Source organism: Somniosus microcephalus, chromosome 9, assembly GCF_052327205.1.
Source record: "Somniosus microcephalus isolate GS21.2 chromosome 9, FLI_Smic_1.0, whole genome shotgun sequence".
Taxonomy (NCBI): domain Eukaryota; kingdom Metazoa; phylum Chordata; class Chondrichthyes; order Squaliformes; family Somniosidae; genus Somniosus; species Somniosus microcephalus.
The window spans coordinates 65,884,608-65,900,851 of NC_140995.1; the positions used below are offsets into that span (position 1 = coordinate 65,884,608).

Here is a 16,244-nt window from a genome sequence, read left to right on the forward strand (position 1 = left end):
CCTGCTCGCTGCTGGAGAGAGTTGCAGACCTTCAGTTGCAGAGAGTTCTTCTCATTGAGCCAGCGGAGCCTTGGGACCTTCAGCCCTGTCCAGAACAGTTTGATCGTGAGAGATTACTGCGTCTTACTCGTCTGACATAATAATGGGAGCTGCTTTGGAGGGGAACGTCCTCCTGGCTGAACAACTGGCAAGGGCACAGAGACGGAGGGAGAGAGGGCCGGGATTGGCCAGAAGGAGGCGGGGCAATGGACGTCGCCAAATCCGACCATATGCTACCAGGGTTTTCAGGCAGCAGGTCTCATACCTTGCCATGTCCGAGGAGCAGTGTCTGCGAAGGCTCAGATTTGGTAAGGGTGTTGTGACTGAGCTGTGCCACCTACTTGCTGAAGATCTGCAGCCGCGGTTACGGTGCAGGACCTCTCTGTTGGTGGCCGTCAAAGTCACTGTTGCCCTCAACTTTTTCACCAGCGGCTCGTTTCAGGCAGCAACTGGGGACATAGCAAATATTTCACAATTTGCGGTGCATTGCTGCATCCGGCAAGTGACAGCTGCCCTCTATAGAAGGAGGCGTGAATTAATCACCTTCCCTGTGACCCTGGAGAAGCAGGGGGAGCGCGCGCAGGGCTTCGCGGCTATTGCGGACTTCCCCATGGTGCAGGGGGCCATTGATTGCACACACGTGGCTTTGCGGGCGCCATTACAGAATCCTGAGGAGTTCCGCAACCGCAAGGGGTTCCACTCCCTCAATGTGCAGCTGGCCTGTGATCACCGGCAGATGATCATGGCGGTCAACGCACAATTCCCTGGCAGCAGCTACGACACGTTCATCCTGCGGCAGACCTCAGTGGCTGACCTTTTTGAGGCCCCAGCTCACCCACGAGGCTGGCTTCTTGGCGACAAGGGCTATCCTCTCTGCCCATGGCTCATGACCCCGCTCCGTTTGCCCAGCACCCCGGCAGAAGAGCATTACAACAACAGCCATCAGGCGACCAGGAACATTGTGGAGCACACAATTGGTGTGCTGAAGCAGCGTTTCCGTTGTCTCGACCATTCGGGGGGCACCCCACAGTACTCGCCGGAGCATGTGGCGCGTATCGTCGTTGTCTGCTGCATGCTCCACAACCTGGCCATTCGACGCACCCAGCCAATGCCAGCCGACCCTCAAGGTCCAGCAGAACAGGCGGACGAGGAGGAGGAGGAGGAGGAGGAGCATGCGGACGAGGAGGAGCAGGAGGAGGAGGAGGAGGAGGAACATGGGTGGGCTCCAGAAACTGGAAGGGCCGTTCGTCAGAGGCTCATAAGGACTCGGTTCTAGGCCCCTCTGACGGAATGCTGGCTGTGATTGGAACAGCGCCCTTCGGTTCGCAGTAAGCCTATGAAGGCCACCATGATTGTAAATAGTCTACAGCTCCATTGTAAATAAACCATTTTCTTTATTTTCAAAAAAGTGCTTCCTTCCAGCATGACAACGTAATGGCAACAGAAAGCATAACTAACAAACTAACAGATAACTGTCTGGCAAGCCGGCGAGACTAACCAAAACATAACAAACAAACACAGCAGGTGTGGACGGCCTTGAATTCGAAAAAGGAGACGTCTTAGCACCTCCCTCTACTGTTGACCCCTTGATGGAGACCGACTTCTCTTACGAGGTCGGCCCCTTCCCTCCCTGCAGCTCCTCCGTAATTGGACCCCAGTGGCTGCGTCAAGGCTGGGGGACGCCTGCTGAGTGTCTGGAAGCGCTGAAGCCCCTGAGGGACGGCCTGGACGACCTCTGGGCTTGGAGGGCCCGCAAGCTGGCTGCTCCAACTGGGCATGTCTGGAAGCAGTCTGCCGTGCAGGTGGTGGCAGCTGCACTGCTGACGTTCCAGCGGTGGCATCAGGAATGCTCACATGCCGAGAGAGGACACCTGCACCGTGGTCGGCCGACACACTGGCACTCTGATGGGGCCGCACCGGATCATCCGCCACAATCGACTGCTCCACAGATTCATGGCCTGCTGTGGTGCTGCAAGGGCCTGGGGTGATCCTGCCTGATGCAGCTAGGGTGGCAGCAGTGAGTGTTCGCGTGGCCTCAATTTGCGTGTGGACGAGGCCAGCAAGTGACTGCGTGGCAGCAGTGAGGACCTGCGTGGCAGGTGCCAGTGCTTCGGAGAAGCCCTGGACAGTCCTTTCCACTGCTTCGGACAAGGCCGGAACAGTCCTTTCCACTGCCTCGGACAAGCCCTGGACAGACCTTTCCATTGCTGCCCCGAAGCCCTGGACAGACCTTTCCATTGCTGCCCCGAAGCCCTGGACAGTCCTTTCCATTGCTGCCCCAAAGTCCAGCACACTCTTTGCCAGTGTGTCAATCGACTCAGGCATCCTCCCCACTGCAGCCATAAGCTCAGTATGCCTGAGCCGGGCCTGGGCGCTCATATCGGCAAGGCTACACACCTCCTCTGCACTCTGTGCAGCAGTCATCGTGGCCTGCCTCGCCCTCCGGGGAGACGGCCCCCGAGCTTCCCTACCCCCCTCGCGTTGCTGCAGACCGCTGGTTCCTGCAACTGGCTCCTCATCAGAGCCCCCCCCTCCCCTCCAGGGAACTACTATCCCCAGTCTCCAGATGCGTTGGCTCCCCTGAGGCTGGCACGGATGGTCCGGCTTCCTCCTGATCATCGCCTCCAGAGGCACTGGCACTGGCAGCTTGAGGGGCCGGCTCCCAAGCTGGTGATGCAGCATCTGAAAGCAGGGAGGTTGAAGAGTGGCTTTAGCAAAAGGACAGCTTGGCAGCAAGGGATGCAAGAGTGCGGCAATGCTATGACATGGGTCCACAGTGAGAAAGCATGCTGGCGGGGGAAACAAGTGGAAGGAGACAGCTGTAAAAGGTGAGAACCTTACCATCGCTGTGGACAATGGGGTCGGCAGCTGCAGTGGTGACAGGATCACTCAGGCGTCCTCCAACAATCTGGTGGACTCTCTCCTCGAAATCCGTCAGAGTCTGCAGTTGAGGACGACCTCCTCCGTTGCGAAGCTGGTCCTTGCGGTTCCTCGCCAGCTTGGCCTGCAGGGGAAAGGACGGGAAGTGATGTTACATGATGCCCTGAGTTATCATCTCATGCCCCCCATGGTGGAAGAGCCCTTACATGATGCCCTGAGTTATCATCTCATGCCCCCCATGGTGGAAGAGCCCTTACATGATGCCCTGAGTTATCATCTCATGCCCCCCATGGTGGAAGAGCTCTTACATGATGCCCTGAGTTAAATGTGCATGTGTGTGCCCAGAAAGGGCCATGGGTGCTTGCTGACAGATGGCCATTGCGGCATAGCGCACCCTGTAGCCATAAAGTCAGGTGCAAATGGAGGGATACAGAAGTTTGCATAAACACCACTCACCCTCACGACCCGAGTGAGGTCGTTGAATTTATTCCTGCACTGCACAGGGCTCCTGGTCGCCATGCTGCTGGAGTTGACCCTCTGAGAAACATCCCTCCAAGCTCGTCGGTAGTCCTTATGATTAGGCCTCCTGCCATTGTCGGGGTAGAGTACATCTCGCCGGTGCTCCACTGCGGCCACCAATTCCTCCAGAGCCTCATTGGTGAAGCGCTCTGCTCTCTGCCTCACCCTCTCCATCTGCTCCAAGTTTTTTGCACCAGAGACGGGCCTGCTCCGATTTTCAGGCCTACAAGGTGCAGAGTGTGGATGCTGGAGCTGCCTGACCCACCCCTTTAAGAGCTGGCCGGCGCCTGGAAGTCTCGTGGTCATCGGTAATTGAGAGCACCTGCGCTGCGCCCGCCCGCCCCGATATTGGGTTGCGCCGGCATGTTAGCGCCTTAGGAGCCCCGTGTAACGCCTGAACTTGCGCCTCAATCACCTTTAGGGGCGCTGCAACCCAATGTCGCGCGAGGTGGTGATAAGTTGCGTCTGGCTATAAAATTTGCGCAGCGCCAATTCTAACGCCCCAAGTGGGGCTATACCCAATTTCTAGGCCTTTAACTTTCCACATGACCCAAACCCACCTGCTTATTTGCATTATAATTCCCCCTTTAAGTCTAAGGGGTACAAATTGGGTAGCGACCCTATGGTAGGGAGGCGCAAATCAACCGAATTTAGCCCCTAACTATCTTGGACTAGAAATCGGGTTGCTTTGCGCCTCTTGTTAGCAGCAGTGGTAGTCGGTAGCGCCCCGCTCTGCTGCGCTGGCGATGATAATGTCATCGGTGTGAGCAGCGCCCCGTTTGCTCCCCAGTTGCAAACTTCCCTTGTGCCCCCTGACCTATTGCCGGGCGATATGCGAACATAAGAACATAAGAAATAGGAGCAGGAGTAGGCCAATCGGCCCCTCGAGCCTGCTCCGCCATTCAATAAGATCATGGCTGATCTGATCCTAACCGCCAATCTACTATCACAGAACCATCTCCTGAATCTAACAGAGTTAGACACACGAAATAGGAGCAGGATCAGGCTACACGGCCCCTGGGCCCGCTCCACTACCCACAGGGCCATGTCCGATCCGAACCTAGACTCATGTCCAAATTCCTGCCCGCTCCCCGTAACCCTTAATTCCCTTTACTTCTAGGAAACTGTCTATTTCTGTTTTAAATTTATGTAATGATGTTGTAGTGTATGTAACTGTTCTACCTTTAAGAGAACTATTGTATGTAACCGTTCACCTTTAAGAGAACTATTTTAGGTGTGGCACTACTTTATCTTGGCTGCTGTATACTGTAATACCGACGGTGACCACACCGGTATATAAGTGCTGTGTCAGGATTTATTGGGCAGATTCGCCCTGACCTTCGAATAGTAAAGCCCTGTTAAAGTTACTCTTGTAGTCTGTGTATTAATTCACTATAATACCTACAGACTTTACAGTGGCGACGAGTTCGATTTTACCCTGCGGCAGCGATACATCCAAAGCAGTTACCGAGCGTCGAGAAGAGGCACCCGCCCTCGTCGTTCTGCTGAGAGAAAACTCGAGTCTGCAGAGCAAAGAAGAAGGAAGACTTCAGACACGAAGCCTTCCATCAGCAACAGGCACAGATTGTCCCTTCTGCCACGGTAGTGAGTGAGCCGATCAGCCAAGAGAAGCAAGTCGGCCACGTGGACTGTGTGTGAGTAAGGGGAAAAATAAAAAAATAAACGGAGGATAAGGGCGGTGAACTCGACCACGGTCGGGGGGAAAGGAGCCGGACAGAAGTCGGGCCCAGAGGCGCTGAGATGGGGGCAGCGTGGAGCACGGAAGCTGCGGTACAAGCGGGCTGGGAGACGCAACGGCGTCGTGAGACAGCTAGACCGCGACCGGCGAACAAGGCCGGGCAGCTACCGAGGCCACGAGGCGCTGCGACCGGGATCATAAGGCGCGGAGGCAATAAATAAATAAATAACTAAATAACCCGCGAAGAATCAGCCGCAGCCGGGGAGGAAAGGACCGGACTGCGGGAGGTCTGGGAGAGGCGTTTAAAGCCGCTGAGGGAGAGCCGCGCGAGCGGGAGAGACAGAGCCCGAGAGAGAGTGAGCGAGAGCCGAGCGAGCGGGAGAGACAGAGCCCGAGAGAGAGCGAGCGAGAGCCGCGCGAGCGGGAGAGACAGAGCCCGAGAAAGAGCGAGCGAGAGCCGCGTGAGCAGGAGAGACAGAGCCCGAGAGAGAGACCGAGCGAGGTTCCGGCCAGCGGCTTACAGCAGCTGCCGTGAAGGACCAGGAGCTGGATCTGTCCGACGCCAACTGGTTGTCCCCAGCGCCGGTTGCCCCTGCCGAAAAGAAGAAGGGGGGGGGGAACAAGGAACGCGATCGGCTTTTCTAGCGCGCGCTTCAGAATAAACTGAAGCTGGCGCACAGACCGCAAACCCTGTAAACCAGCGGTCGGCGCCCGAGGGCAAAGCTTACCCTCCCACCAGAAGAAGACAAGCGCGGGAAACCGCCATTTTCGGAGGCGGGGAAGAAGACAAGTGCGGGAAACCGCCATTTTGCCAGTAGGCGGGGAAGAAGACAAGCGCGGGAAACCGCCATTTTTGAAAAAAAAAAAGTTAAAGAGAAATTCTGTTGTTTCGCAGAAAGATAGTGAGAGATAGTGAAGATGCCTAAGCAAGGTAACATCAACAACTTCGATGCCGAGGTGGAAGATTGGGCCACGTACGTAGAACGTATCGAGACATATTGTGAGGCCAATAAAATAGATGATGATGATAAAGCTCTCACCTTATTAAACGCAATGGGGGCGAAGACATACGGGCTATTGAGGCATCTTCTATCACCAGCTAAACCGGCGGATCAGACCTTCGCTAATATTGTTGCTGTCCTGAAGGATCATTTGAACCCCACACCACTGATGTTGGCGGAACGATTCAAATTCTATGCGAGAATGCAACGGAAAGAGGAAAGCAACGCAGAATACTTGGTCGAACTGCGTAGACTAGCGAAATACTGCCAGTTTGGGGAAAATCTGACAGAGGCATTGAGAGACAAGTTCGTGTGCGGGTTGTCGAAGGAAGGAACACAAAAGCGTCTGCTAGAAGAGAACGATCTTACACTTGATAAGGCTGTCCTTATTGCAGCATCGCACGAAGCCGCAGCGAGAGGCACAGCGGAAATGCAGCTAAAGGCAGCGGTACTCAGTGTGGATCAAATTACTTCGGGTACAACGAAATGTTATCGTTGTGGGAAGACAACACACGACCAGAACCAATGCTGGTTTAAAAACCAAGAATGTAGAAAATGTGGCAAGCTTGGTCACATAGCTAAGGTATGCCAGTCAGGAAAGAAGACCAACAATAAAAAAAAGTCACCGCAGGGAAGGTACAACAAGGTACACAAGGTGGCTGAGAAGAGTTCAGATGAACAGAATTCGGATTCAGACCCAACCGGCCAGGAACTGGGTAGTCTGAGAATTCACAATGTGAGTAAGGAAACTGGCCTACAAACTATCTGGGTCATGCTAAAAATAGCCGGAGTCCGAGTGGAAATGGAATTGGACACAGGATCAGCCCTATCAGTCATAAATCGAAGGGATTACAACCGGCTATTCTCACACATACCCTTGAGAGATACCAAGATCGTATTGCAGACATACACGGGGCAGAAAGTATACCCCATGGGAAAGATAAAAGTCAAGGTGAGAGACAGGGGCAAAGAACACCAAGGAATGTATTTATATGTACTACCTGAGGGAGGTCCACCACTTCTGGGACGGGAGTGGATCTGGGAAATAAACATGGAATGGCACTACCTAAAGGCAATAATGAGTGAGAACTCGGTGAAGACAATCAGCTCAGACTCTGAAACGGATGACGATAAGACCAGCCCAGGTGCGAAAGACAAGTCTAAAATGGACTTGCTGACTAAGGTTGGAAAAATGAAGGAGTGCATAAATGCTTATGCTTCAGAGGAGAACAAAGTTTCAGAACAGAATTCCACTGAACAACAACAACATAGAGTGACAGAGAATTCTGAGTCTGGCCAGTTTACAGAGATGCACAATTCTGAGGAACACCGGGCTCGAACTCAACTCCATTTCAAATTACAACAGCAATTAGAACAATTGAGTTGCCGTCTCGAACAAGAGATGAAAGCAATGAAAAAGTTCTGTGACACAGAGTGGGAGAACCTGGGAAGACAACAGAAACAGCTGATGGAGAAAAAGGAGCAGGAGCACACAAACCGTCGGGGCAAGGAGGCCAAACGAATCAAAGCTGATTCGGGTTCTGAAGGTGCGTGCTCTAATCTGGTGGAGCAAGATGTTCAGCAACTGAAAGCGCTTGTTAGCGGATTGCAGGCAGAAAAGACTGATTTGGTCACCATGAACTCCCAGCTCCTACTGAAGTTGGGTGCAGTATCACCGGACGATTCAAGTGTGGAAATTCGAATGGTGGAGGCTGCGGATGATGGCGAAGTAGAAACAGCAAAGGAGCCCCAGGGCAAGGTTATAAACAGCCCTGCAGCTACTGGGAAACGTATGAGGTCGGAAGAGTTAACGGTCAGCCAACTCCTTCATATGCTGAGGGACAAGACTCTGCAATGGGAACAATTTGAACACGAGCTTCAATCTTCAAAGGAAAGGGGTTCGGAGCTCTCAAAAGTTATGGAAATAGCTGAGGTTGCAACGCAGATTTTACTTGGATGCCAAAAGTACGCTGACTCACGTCAATGTGAACAACAGAATGTTGAAACAGCTGCTCCAGTAGAGGGATTGAATAATACAATCAATCAATCTCCGAATGAAGTTGAAGTATTGAAATCACAAATGACGTCATTAGTAAAAGACTTGCAGGAAGCCCAGAAAAAGCTGGATGAAGCTGAACGCCTGAAGAAGTCTCTTCAGGAAAGATGTCTGGATTTGGAACAACAGCTGGCTAATGTCCAGCTGGGTATGGAGGAAATAGAAGACCCTCTCGCTGGCCTAGCTCAGGATGACACCGTATATTACCATGACCTGTTGGACGACATCGAATATTACGATGATCTGTTCTGTCCAGCTTGTGATGAAAACTCCCAAAGTGCAGAAACCATGAAGAATCACAAAAAGTCTAAGGAACATCGGGAGATGGTGGCGCTACTACGGAAAAAGGAGGACGAGAAGGAGGAACTGTGCATGCAGCTGGCAGCTGACAGTGGAGCCCAGAAGGACGAGAAGGAGGAACTGTGCATGCAGCTGGCAGCTGACAATGGAGCCCAGAGAGGCTCCAAGAAGCAGAAAAGGAAAAGACGAAGCAGAAGATGATGATCATCTGGACCATCATCATCACTACTAGATCACGCACGGGGTTCCTGCGAACGGAGCCAAATCAGTTTGGAAGTAGAAAACTTCCCAAGGTACTCAAGTTTTTACAAGCCAACAATGCTGGTTCAGAAGGACGGAAGTTCAAGCTGTTAAGTCCAGTGAAGGACTATTGGATGAGTCACTCCAGCAACGTGAACCGACTACACCACAGGGAACTGCTACACCACTGAGGCGTTGTCAGGACCGAGTCAAGAAGCACGGAAGGCGCATCCACCGAGGTTGAATCTGTGAACTGTTTTCCGCAGAGACTGAATCTATGAACTGTTTCCCGCAGAGACTGAATCTGTGAACTGTTTCCGCAGAAACTACATCTGTGAACTGTTTAACATAAAGTTGGATATATGTTAGGATGTTATGTTTAATGGGGAATAAGTATGTTGTAAGCTAAAAAGGGAGGATTGTAGTGTATGAAACTGTTCTACCTTTAAGAGAACTATTGTATGTAACCGTTCACCTTTAAGAGAACTATTTTAGGTGTGGCACTACTTTATCTTGGCTGCTGTATACTGTAATACCGACGGTGACCACACCGGTATATAAGTGCTGTGTCAGGATTTATTGGGCAGATTCGCCCTGACCTTCGAATAGTAAAGTCCTGTTAAAGTTACTCTTGTAGTCTGTGTATTAATTCACTATAATACCTACAGACTTTACAGATGTAGCTTCTACAGCTTTTTGGGGCAGCATATTCCATGGACCTACCACCCTCTGAGTGAAGTAGTTCCTCCTCATCTCAGTTTTGAAAGAGCAGCCCCTTATTCTAAGACTATGCCCCCTAGTTCTAGTTTCACCCATCATCGGGAACATCCTCCCCGCATCCACCCGATCCAACCCCTTCACAATCTTGTATGTTTCAATAAGATTGCCTCTCATTCTTCTGAACTCCAATGAGTAGAGTCCCAATCTACTCAACCTCTCCTCATATGTCCATCCCCTCATCCCCGGGATTAACCGAGTGAACCTTCTTTGTACTGACTCGAGAGCAAGTATGTCTTTTCTTAAGTATGGACACCAAAACTGTATGCAGTATTCCAGGTGCGGTCTCACCAATACCTTGTACAACTGAAGCAATACCTCCCTATTTTTATATTCTATCCCCCTAGCAATGAAAGCCAACATTCCATTGGCCTTCTTAATCACTTGCTGCACCTGCATACTAACCTTTTGAGTTTCGTGCACCAGGACCCCCAGATCCCTTTGTACTTCAGTACTTTCCAGTTTCTTGCCATTAAGATAATAACTTGCTCTACGATTTTTCCTGCCAAAGTGCATAACCTCACACTTTCCAGTATTGTATTCCATCTACCAAATCTCTGCCCACTTACTTAGCCTGTCTATGTCCCCTTGCAGGTTTTTTATGTCCTCCTCACTCACTACTTTCCCTCCCATCTTAGTATCATCTGCAAACTTTGATATGTTACACTCGGTCCCCTCCTCCAAATCGTTAATATAGATTGTAAAGAGTTGTGGACCCAGCACTGACCCCTGCGGTACACCACTGGTTACTGATTGCCAGTCTGAGAATGAACCATTTATCCCAACTCGATGCCTTCTGTTCGATAGCCAATCCTCTATCCATGCCAGAATATTACCCCCAATCCCGTGATTTTTTATCTTAAGCAATAATCTTTTGCGTGACACCTTGTCAAATGCCTTTTGGAAGTCTAAATACACTATGTCCACTGGTTCCCCTTTATCCACCCTATATGTTACTTCCTCAAAGAACTCCAGCAAATTTGTCAAACATGACTTCCCCTTCATAAAACCATGCTGACTTTGTCCTATTAAATTATGATTATCCAGCTGTCCTGTTACTGTCTCCTTAATAATGGACTCCAAAATTTTACCTACCACAGATGTTAGGCTAACCGGTCTATAGTTTCTAGCCTTCTGTTTACTGCCCTTTTTAAATAAGGGTGTTACATTAGCAGTTTTCCAGTCTGCCAGGACCTTTGCTGAGTCCAGGGAGTTTTGGAAAATTATTACTAATGCATCCACAATCCCTACCGCCACTTCCCTCAAGACCCTAGGATGTAAGCCATCAAGTCCAGGTGATTTATCTGCCTTGAGTCCCATTATTTTACCGAGTACCACTTCCTTAGTGATTTTGATCGTGTTTAGCTCCTCCGCCCCATAGCAGGATCCGGGGGCGGTTTTGCAACGGCGGTAGCGGGCGGCGGCACTACTTAAAGGGCAGGTGTCGGGCGGCCGTTTTTATTTTGGCCGACTGCCAGCACCTGCCCACCTTTAACATTTCTATATGCTGGGCTGTTTCCATGGCAGCACGCTCTCCGGTGGTCCGGCAGAGCCCCGGTGCGCACAGCGCTAGACCCCTCCCCTTTAATCATGGAATCAATGACGCAGCGCTACTTGCCACCACGCGTGGCACTGCTGCGCGTAGCACCGCGAAATTGAGTAGTTGTACCCCAAGAAGGAGGTGGAGCACTTCCAGTAGTACCCCGCCTCATGCTTGGGGTGCTACTACTGAATTTACGGGGTAGGGGGCACTCACTTTTTCGGGGCGCTAAAATTAGCACCCTGGCGAGGTTAGTGCCCCAAAATGGGCTATACCCAATTTTTTCCCCAATTATATATAAAAGATAGAAATCATGTTAGAACATATGAAACCATGGACGAAGAAAAGGTCATTTGGCCGATCAAACAGCCCTTGTCTGGAACATGTGAAATCACCCTTGCCTGAGCTTTACTCTACTTATTTATCTCTGAAGGGAAAGTTCTGTAAAATTCCTCCCTTACTCTAAAGAGAATCGAGTGACACTGCAGGATTCTCAAATTCATTTTATTTAATCTCGGCTGGTTGCTTTCCAAATTCGCTTTTTCTATACCCTTAGCAATCTTATATTGCCTCTCTGATGCCTCCTTTCCAGGCTGAAAAGCCCATGGGGGCGATTTTTGACAAACACTTTAGGAGCTAAGGAGGTAAAGAGGTGTCCAAGATAGGGTCTTAAACTGAAACGGCGGTTTAGCCCGTGTTTAGCGCAAGACACCATCTTGGTAAAGGAGTTGAAGTTTGCACTAGGAACAGCCGCCCGGAGAATCGTTAAACAGCTGATTACACTTAAAATGCCTGCTAGCACTCATTAAAGAGGTTGCACGGCATTTTGGTGGCTAGCGCTTCAACTAATGCTGTCTCCTAACAGCGACCAGCTGTTTGTGGGTAAACAAGGCGGTGATGTCACTTTCAAGTGCTACTTAAAGGGATACTCACCATTTCATGGTCATTGCTGCTGGAGCTGTCAAAATCTCGTAACAATTTAGTACTGTCTTTACCAAGGAAGAAGATGCTGCCAAAGTCATAGTGAAAGAGGAGGTAGCTGAGATACCGGATGGGTTAAAAATTGATGAGGAGGTACTAGAAAGACTTGCAGAGCGCCGGCACAGGCTCGACAGGCCGAATGGCCTCCTTCTGTGCTGTAACCCTTTATGATTTGATGTGGCATGCACCCTTGTTGCCTCTAGAATATATTGTTGCAGAAAACTATCCCAGACACACTCAAGAAATTCATTAACTTTCTGAAACGTTCTAGTCTGCTTATCCCAATTGATATGAAAGTTAAAATCGCCCATTAAAACCACTCTGTCTTTGCTACACACTTGTCTAATCTCTGCATTTATACAATCTAGCACTTCACAGCTGCTACCAGGGGCCTAAACACAACTCCTACTACAGTCTTAAATCCTTTCCTATTTCTTAATTCTACCCAGAAAGTTTCCACTGCCTGCTTACCTCTTGTAATATCCTCTCTTATCATTGAAGTGATTTCATCCTTGATCACTAAGGCTGCTCCTCCCCCTCTACCATTTTCCCTATCTTTCCTGTAGACCTTATAACCTGGTATATTTAGTTCCCAGTCCTGACCACCTTGCAGCCATGTCTCAGTAATGGCTACCATGTCATACCCTCCAAGTTGAATTTGCACCTGCAGTTCATTCAATTTATTCCTTATACTCAGTGTGTTTGTATAAAGAACGCTTAATTGGGCCACACACCCTACCCTGTCGTACAGCTCTAATGTTTTACTCACATGTTTCTTATTTCTCTCTCCTGGTTTAATCACTTTACATCTTTTAGTTTACCCTTTACCTGTAGTGCCTAAAGCACAATTTCTGACTGTTACTCTACTCTTTTCCCTTTCATTTGTTTTTGAACTATTATTTATACTACATTTTCCACCTGAGCCCTCCCCCTCTCCATTTACTAGTTTAAAGTCCTTGTGACCGCCCTATTTATCCTTTCTGCTAGGACACTGGTCCCAGCCCAGTTCAGATGGAGCCCATTCCCAACGTTACAGTTCCTTCCTGTCCCAATACTGGTGCCAGTGCCCCATGAAATGGAATTCCTCTTTCCCACACCACTCCTTCAGCCAAGTGTTCACCTCCTTAATCTGCTTATCCCTACACCAATTTGCACGTGGCTCAGGTAATAATCCAGAGATTAGAACCTTTGAGGTCCTGTTCTTTAATTTAGCTCCTAGTTCCTGGTACTCCCCAAACAGGACCTCTTGCCTACTCTTCCCTATATTGTTGGTCGCAACATGGACCACACCAACTGGATCCTCCCCCTCCCTCTCTAATATCCTTTCAAGCTGGTTTGAGATGTCTCTCACCCTGGCACCAGGTAGGCAACATACCACGTGGGATACTCGATTTATAATGATGCTATCTGTTCCCCTAATTATTGAATCCCCTACAACTACCACATTATGCTTCCCCTCCTCCTCCTCCTCCCCCCTATGGGCAGCCTCCTGCTCCAAGGTGCCATGGTCTGGATTCTGGCTGTCCTTGCAACAGTCTTTATCCTTATCCTCACAGGTAGCAAGTACATTGTACCTGTTGAATAGCATTAGTTTCTGCGGATTCTTATTCTCTATCTCATCCAGGTTTCCCTTACTCTACACACTATGGGTCACATTAGCCCCATTCTGATCCTGCACTTCTCTACGAGGTGGGACCAAAGTCTGGAGCAAACTGTCCAGATACTGCTCCCCCTCCCTTATGTGCCAGTGTGTCTCCAACTCGCTCTCCAGCTCAATGAATCTGAGCCGGAGAGATTCGAGACTGAAACATCTACTGCAGGTGTGTTCGCTCGGGACAGTCTCACTGTCTACAGACTCCCACGTACTGCAGTCCAGACACACAACCTGCTCTGCCATATCTTAGTCTTGATTATTTATAATATTTATATCTACTTAAGTTTGTTTTCCTTTTTTTACACACTAACTAACTTATACTAAGCACTAAAACACTGAATTTTTAAAAAAATGCTTCTATTTATTAGACTACTATCTAAACTTACCAGAAATAAACTTAAGACTCCTCCCTGATCTGATCCGGAAAGAGAAAACACCCACCAGGTACTCAACAATCACCTCCTTCCCTCGTGCTGATGTCACTTTAGCTGTTTTTACCTCTCTCCCTGATGCTTGTACTCTCTCCCCTCTGGGCTCTCCAATTCTTGAACTTAAAACCCTCGGATTCCGCTGCTCCTCCCTTAGAGTCTTCGGGTTCTGTGGCTCCACTCCTCCTTTTGAGTTGGACATGAGAAAGCACCTTCCTCCTCTCCACCAAATGCCTACTATCACCAAATTCTTCCACTCTGCTTGCCATCCACTCCGATTGCGATTCACTCAGCTCTGTCTCCAAGCTCCGTGGTTGTCATCATTCTTTAAATGTGATGCAGCTTTCACATCCAAACCCTACTCCCTGGCTGTCCATTACCCACGTTTAATCCTACACAAATATAGAGCTGCTGCCTTGTGTATGCTTAACTTCCTTGTTGTATGAACTTCATCTGTCCTGTCAGCTCCTGTCAAAATCCAATGAGGCACACTTCTAGACAAAACCTATACATACATCAATGGATTAGGAAAAGCAGTATACCTGCCATCCCCTCCTATGCTGCCATGCTTTTATAGGAACCTGTTGCAGTGCTGTTTTCCATTACATGATGTGAATACAATGAATTAATGCAGAAAGTCATATCTGTGATAAATCAGCTAATATTCAATGTGTTCTTGATTTGTTTTTCTTTTCCATTCGTTTTAAGGGAAATCCAACTGAAGTAGTGAGGGAACATGAGAATGAGCTGAAACAAACTGGTATACCAAGCTTTTTAGAGGAAATTGACCATTTTGCATTTAATCATGCAAAATCTTCAGTGACCGAGGTGAGTCTATCACATAATGAAATATCTTGTTTGAAATATGAGTTCATATTATTGATGCTCTACATAAAGACAAAAATGCATTTCAGAAATTGAGTATGGTTTTTTTATGATTTTGATTCTAATTTTAAAAAATGCCGTCAAAATAATTTATTGACTAGTGTAGGAATTAAACACTAGCGGGGTTGGGGTTATTGTCTCTGGCCAGCCAGAAGCCTCTGAGCTGCTCCAGGGACCCCCGTGCAGTTTTGAAGCGCTCCCCTATTCCTGGTTCTGACCGCCGGACTTATTCGGTAGTGATGTAGACAAAACAACACTGAGACTCGTGGTTTGTGTGCAAAACAGACCAGTATTTATTGAAACAAAAGAAAGAAACAACTTAAAATAATCGATACAGCACACCTGTGCCTGGTACAACACTTTTGCTTAACGCAGTACACTTAGTGTCCACTAGAGCGCTCTTTGCTCAGTGCAACACTCCTTTATTTAAATACAGCACTTTTAAATACAGCTACTTAGTGTTCACTACAGCACTTCTCTGCCCAGTGCAACACCCTTTTAATAGCACTTTTGATATAGAAACACCTTGCTCACTACAGCACCTTTTACTTAAAAAAACAGCACTTTAATACGGAACTCTGTGTTCACTACAGCACTTTTCTGCGAGTGCAACACTGTTACTCAAATACAGCACTTTACTCCTTACAGACTTAGTGGCTTTACTTAAATACAGCACCTTAATACAGCTACTTAGTGTCCACTGAAGCACTTCTCTGCTTAGTGCAACACCCCTTTTAATAGCACTTTCAATACAGAACTCAGTGTTCACTACAGCACTTCTCTGCTAGTGCAACACTGTTACTTAAATAGGGGAGGAGAGAATGGACACAACGAGGGAAAATCAACTAAAATCACAGTTCTAACAAAATTCCCACTTAATTTCCACCCCTATACCTATTCTAAGTTGCCTTGTAATGGGCCAGAAAAATATATGCTCACCAATGAAAAATGCCTGCTCCGTGCCCTGTGATCTTTGATCTTCACTGCCCTGAAGTAAAAACACCCCAGTATTTTAAAAGTAAACTGCTGGTGTTCCACTCCTTTAGGCAGGCTCCCACGTTGTAGAGGGCACAGAGGCGAGGCCACAGAGAGCGAGATGGCTTCTGAGAAGCTATCTTTTATACCCCATTTGGCGCCGAAACCTTCCCACCCAAATCCGGATGTATCTGGGCTAAACAAAAGGGATCCAAACTGTCCCCATTGTCTGAAATGGGTTTGGATGAAGCTGCTGTGGTTTGAAAAAAA

The 16,244-nt window shown here is 48.8% G+C and overlaps 1 protein-coding gene across 1 annotated transcript in view; it reads left to right on the forward strand.

Moving 5' to 3' along the window:
* The window catches only part of LOC147112444 (uncharacterized), a 154,214-nt gene that overhangs the window by 15,767 nt on the left and 122,203 nt on the right, over nucleotides 1-16,244 (forward strand). The window contains exon 5 of the mRNA XM_085998178.1: nucleotides 14,823-14,942. Coding sequence (XP_085854304.1) covers nucleotides 14,823-14,942 — 120 coding nt within the window. The remainder of the gene's footprint in view (nucleotides 1-14,822; nucleotides 14,943-16,244) is intronic.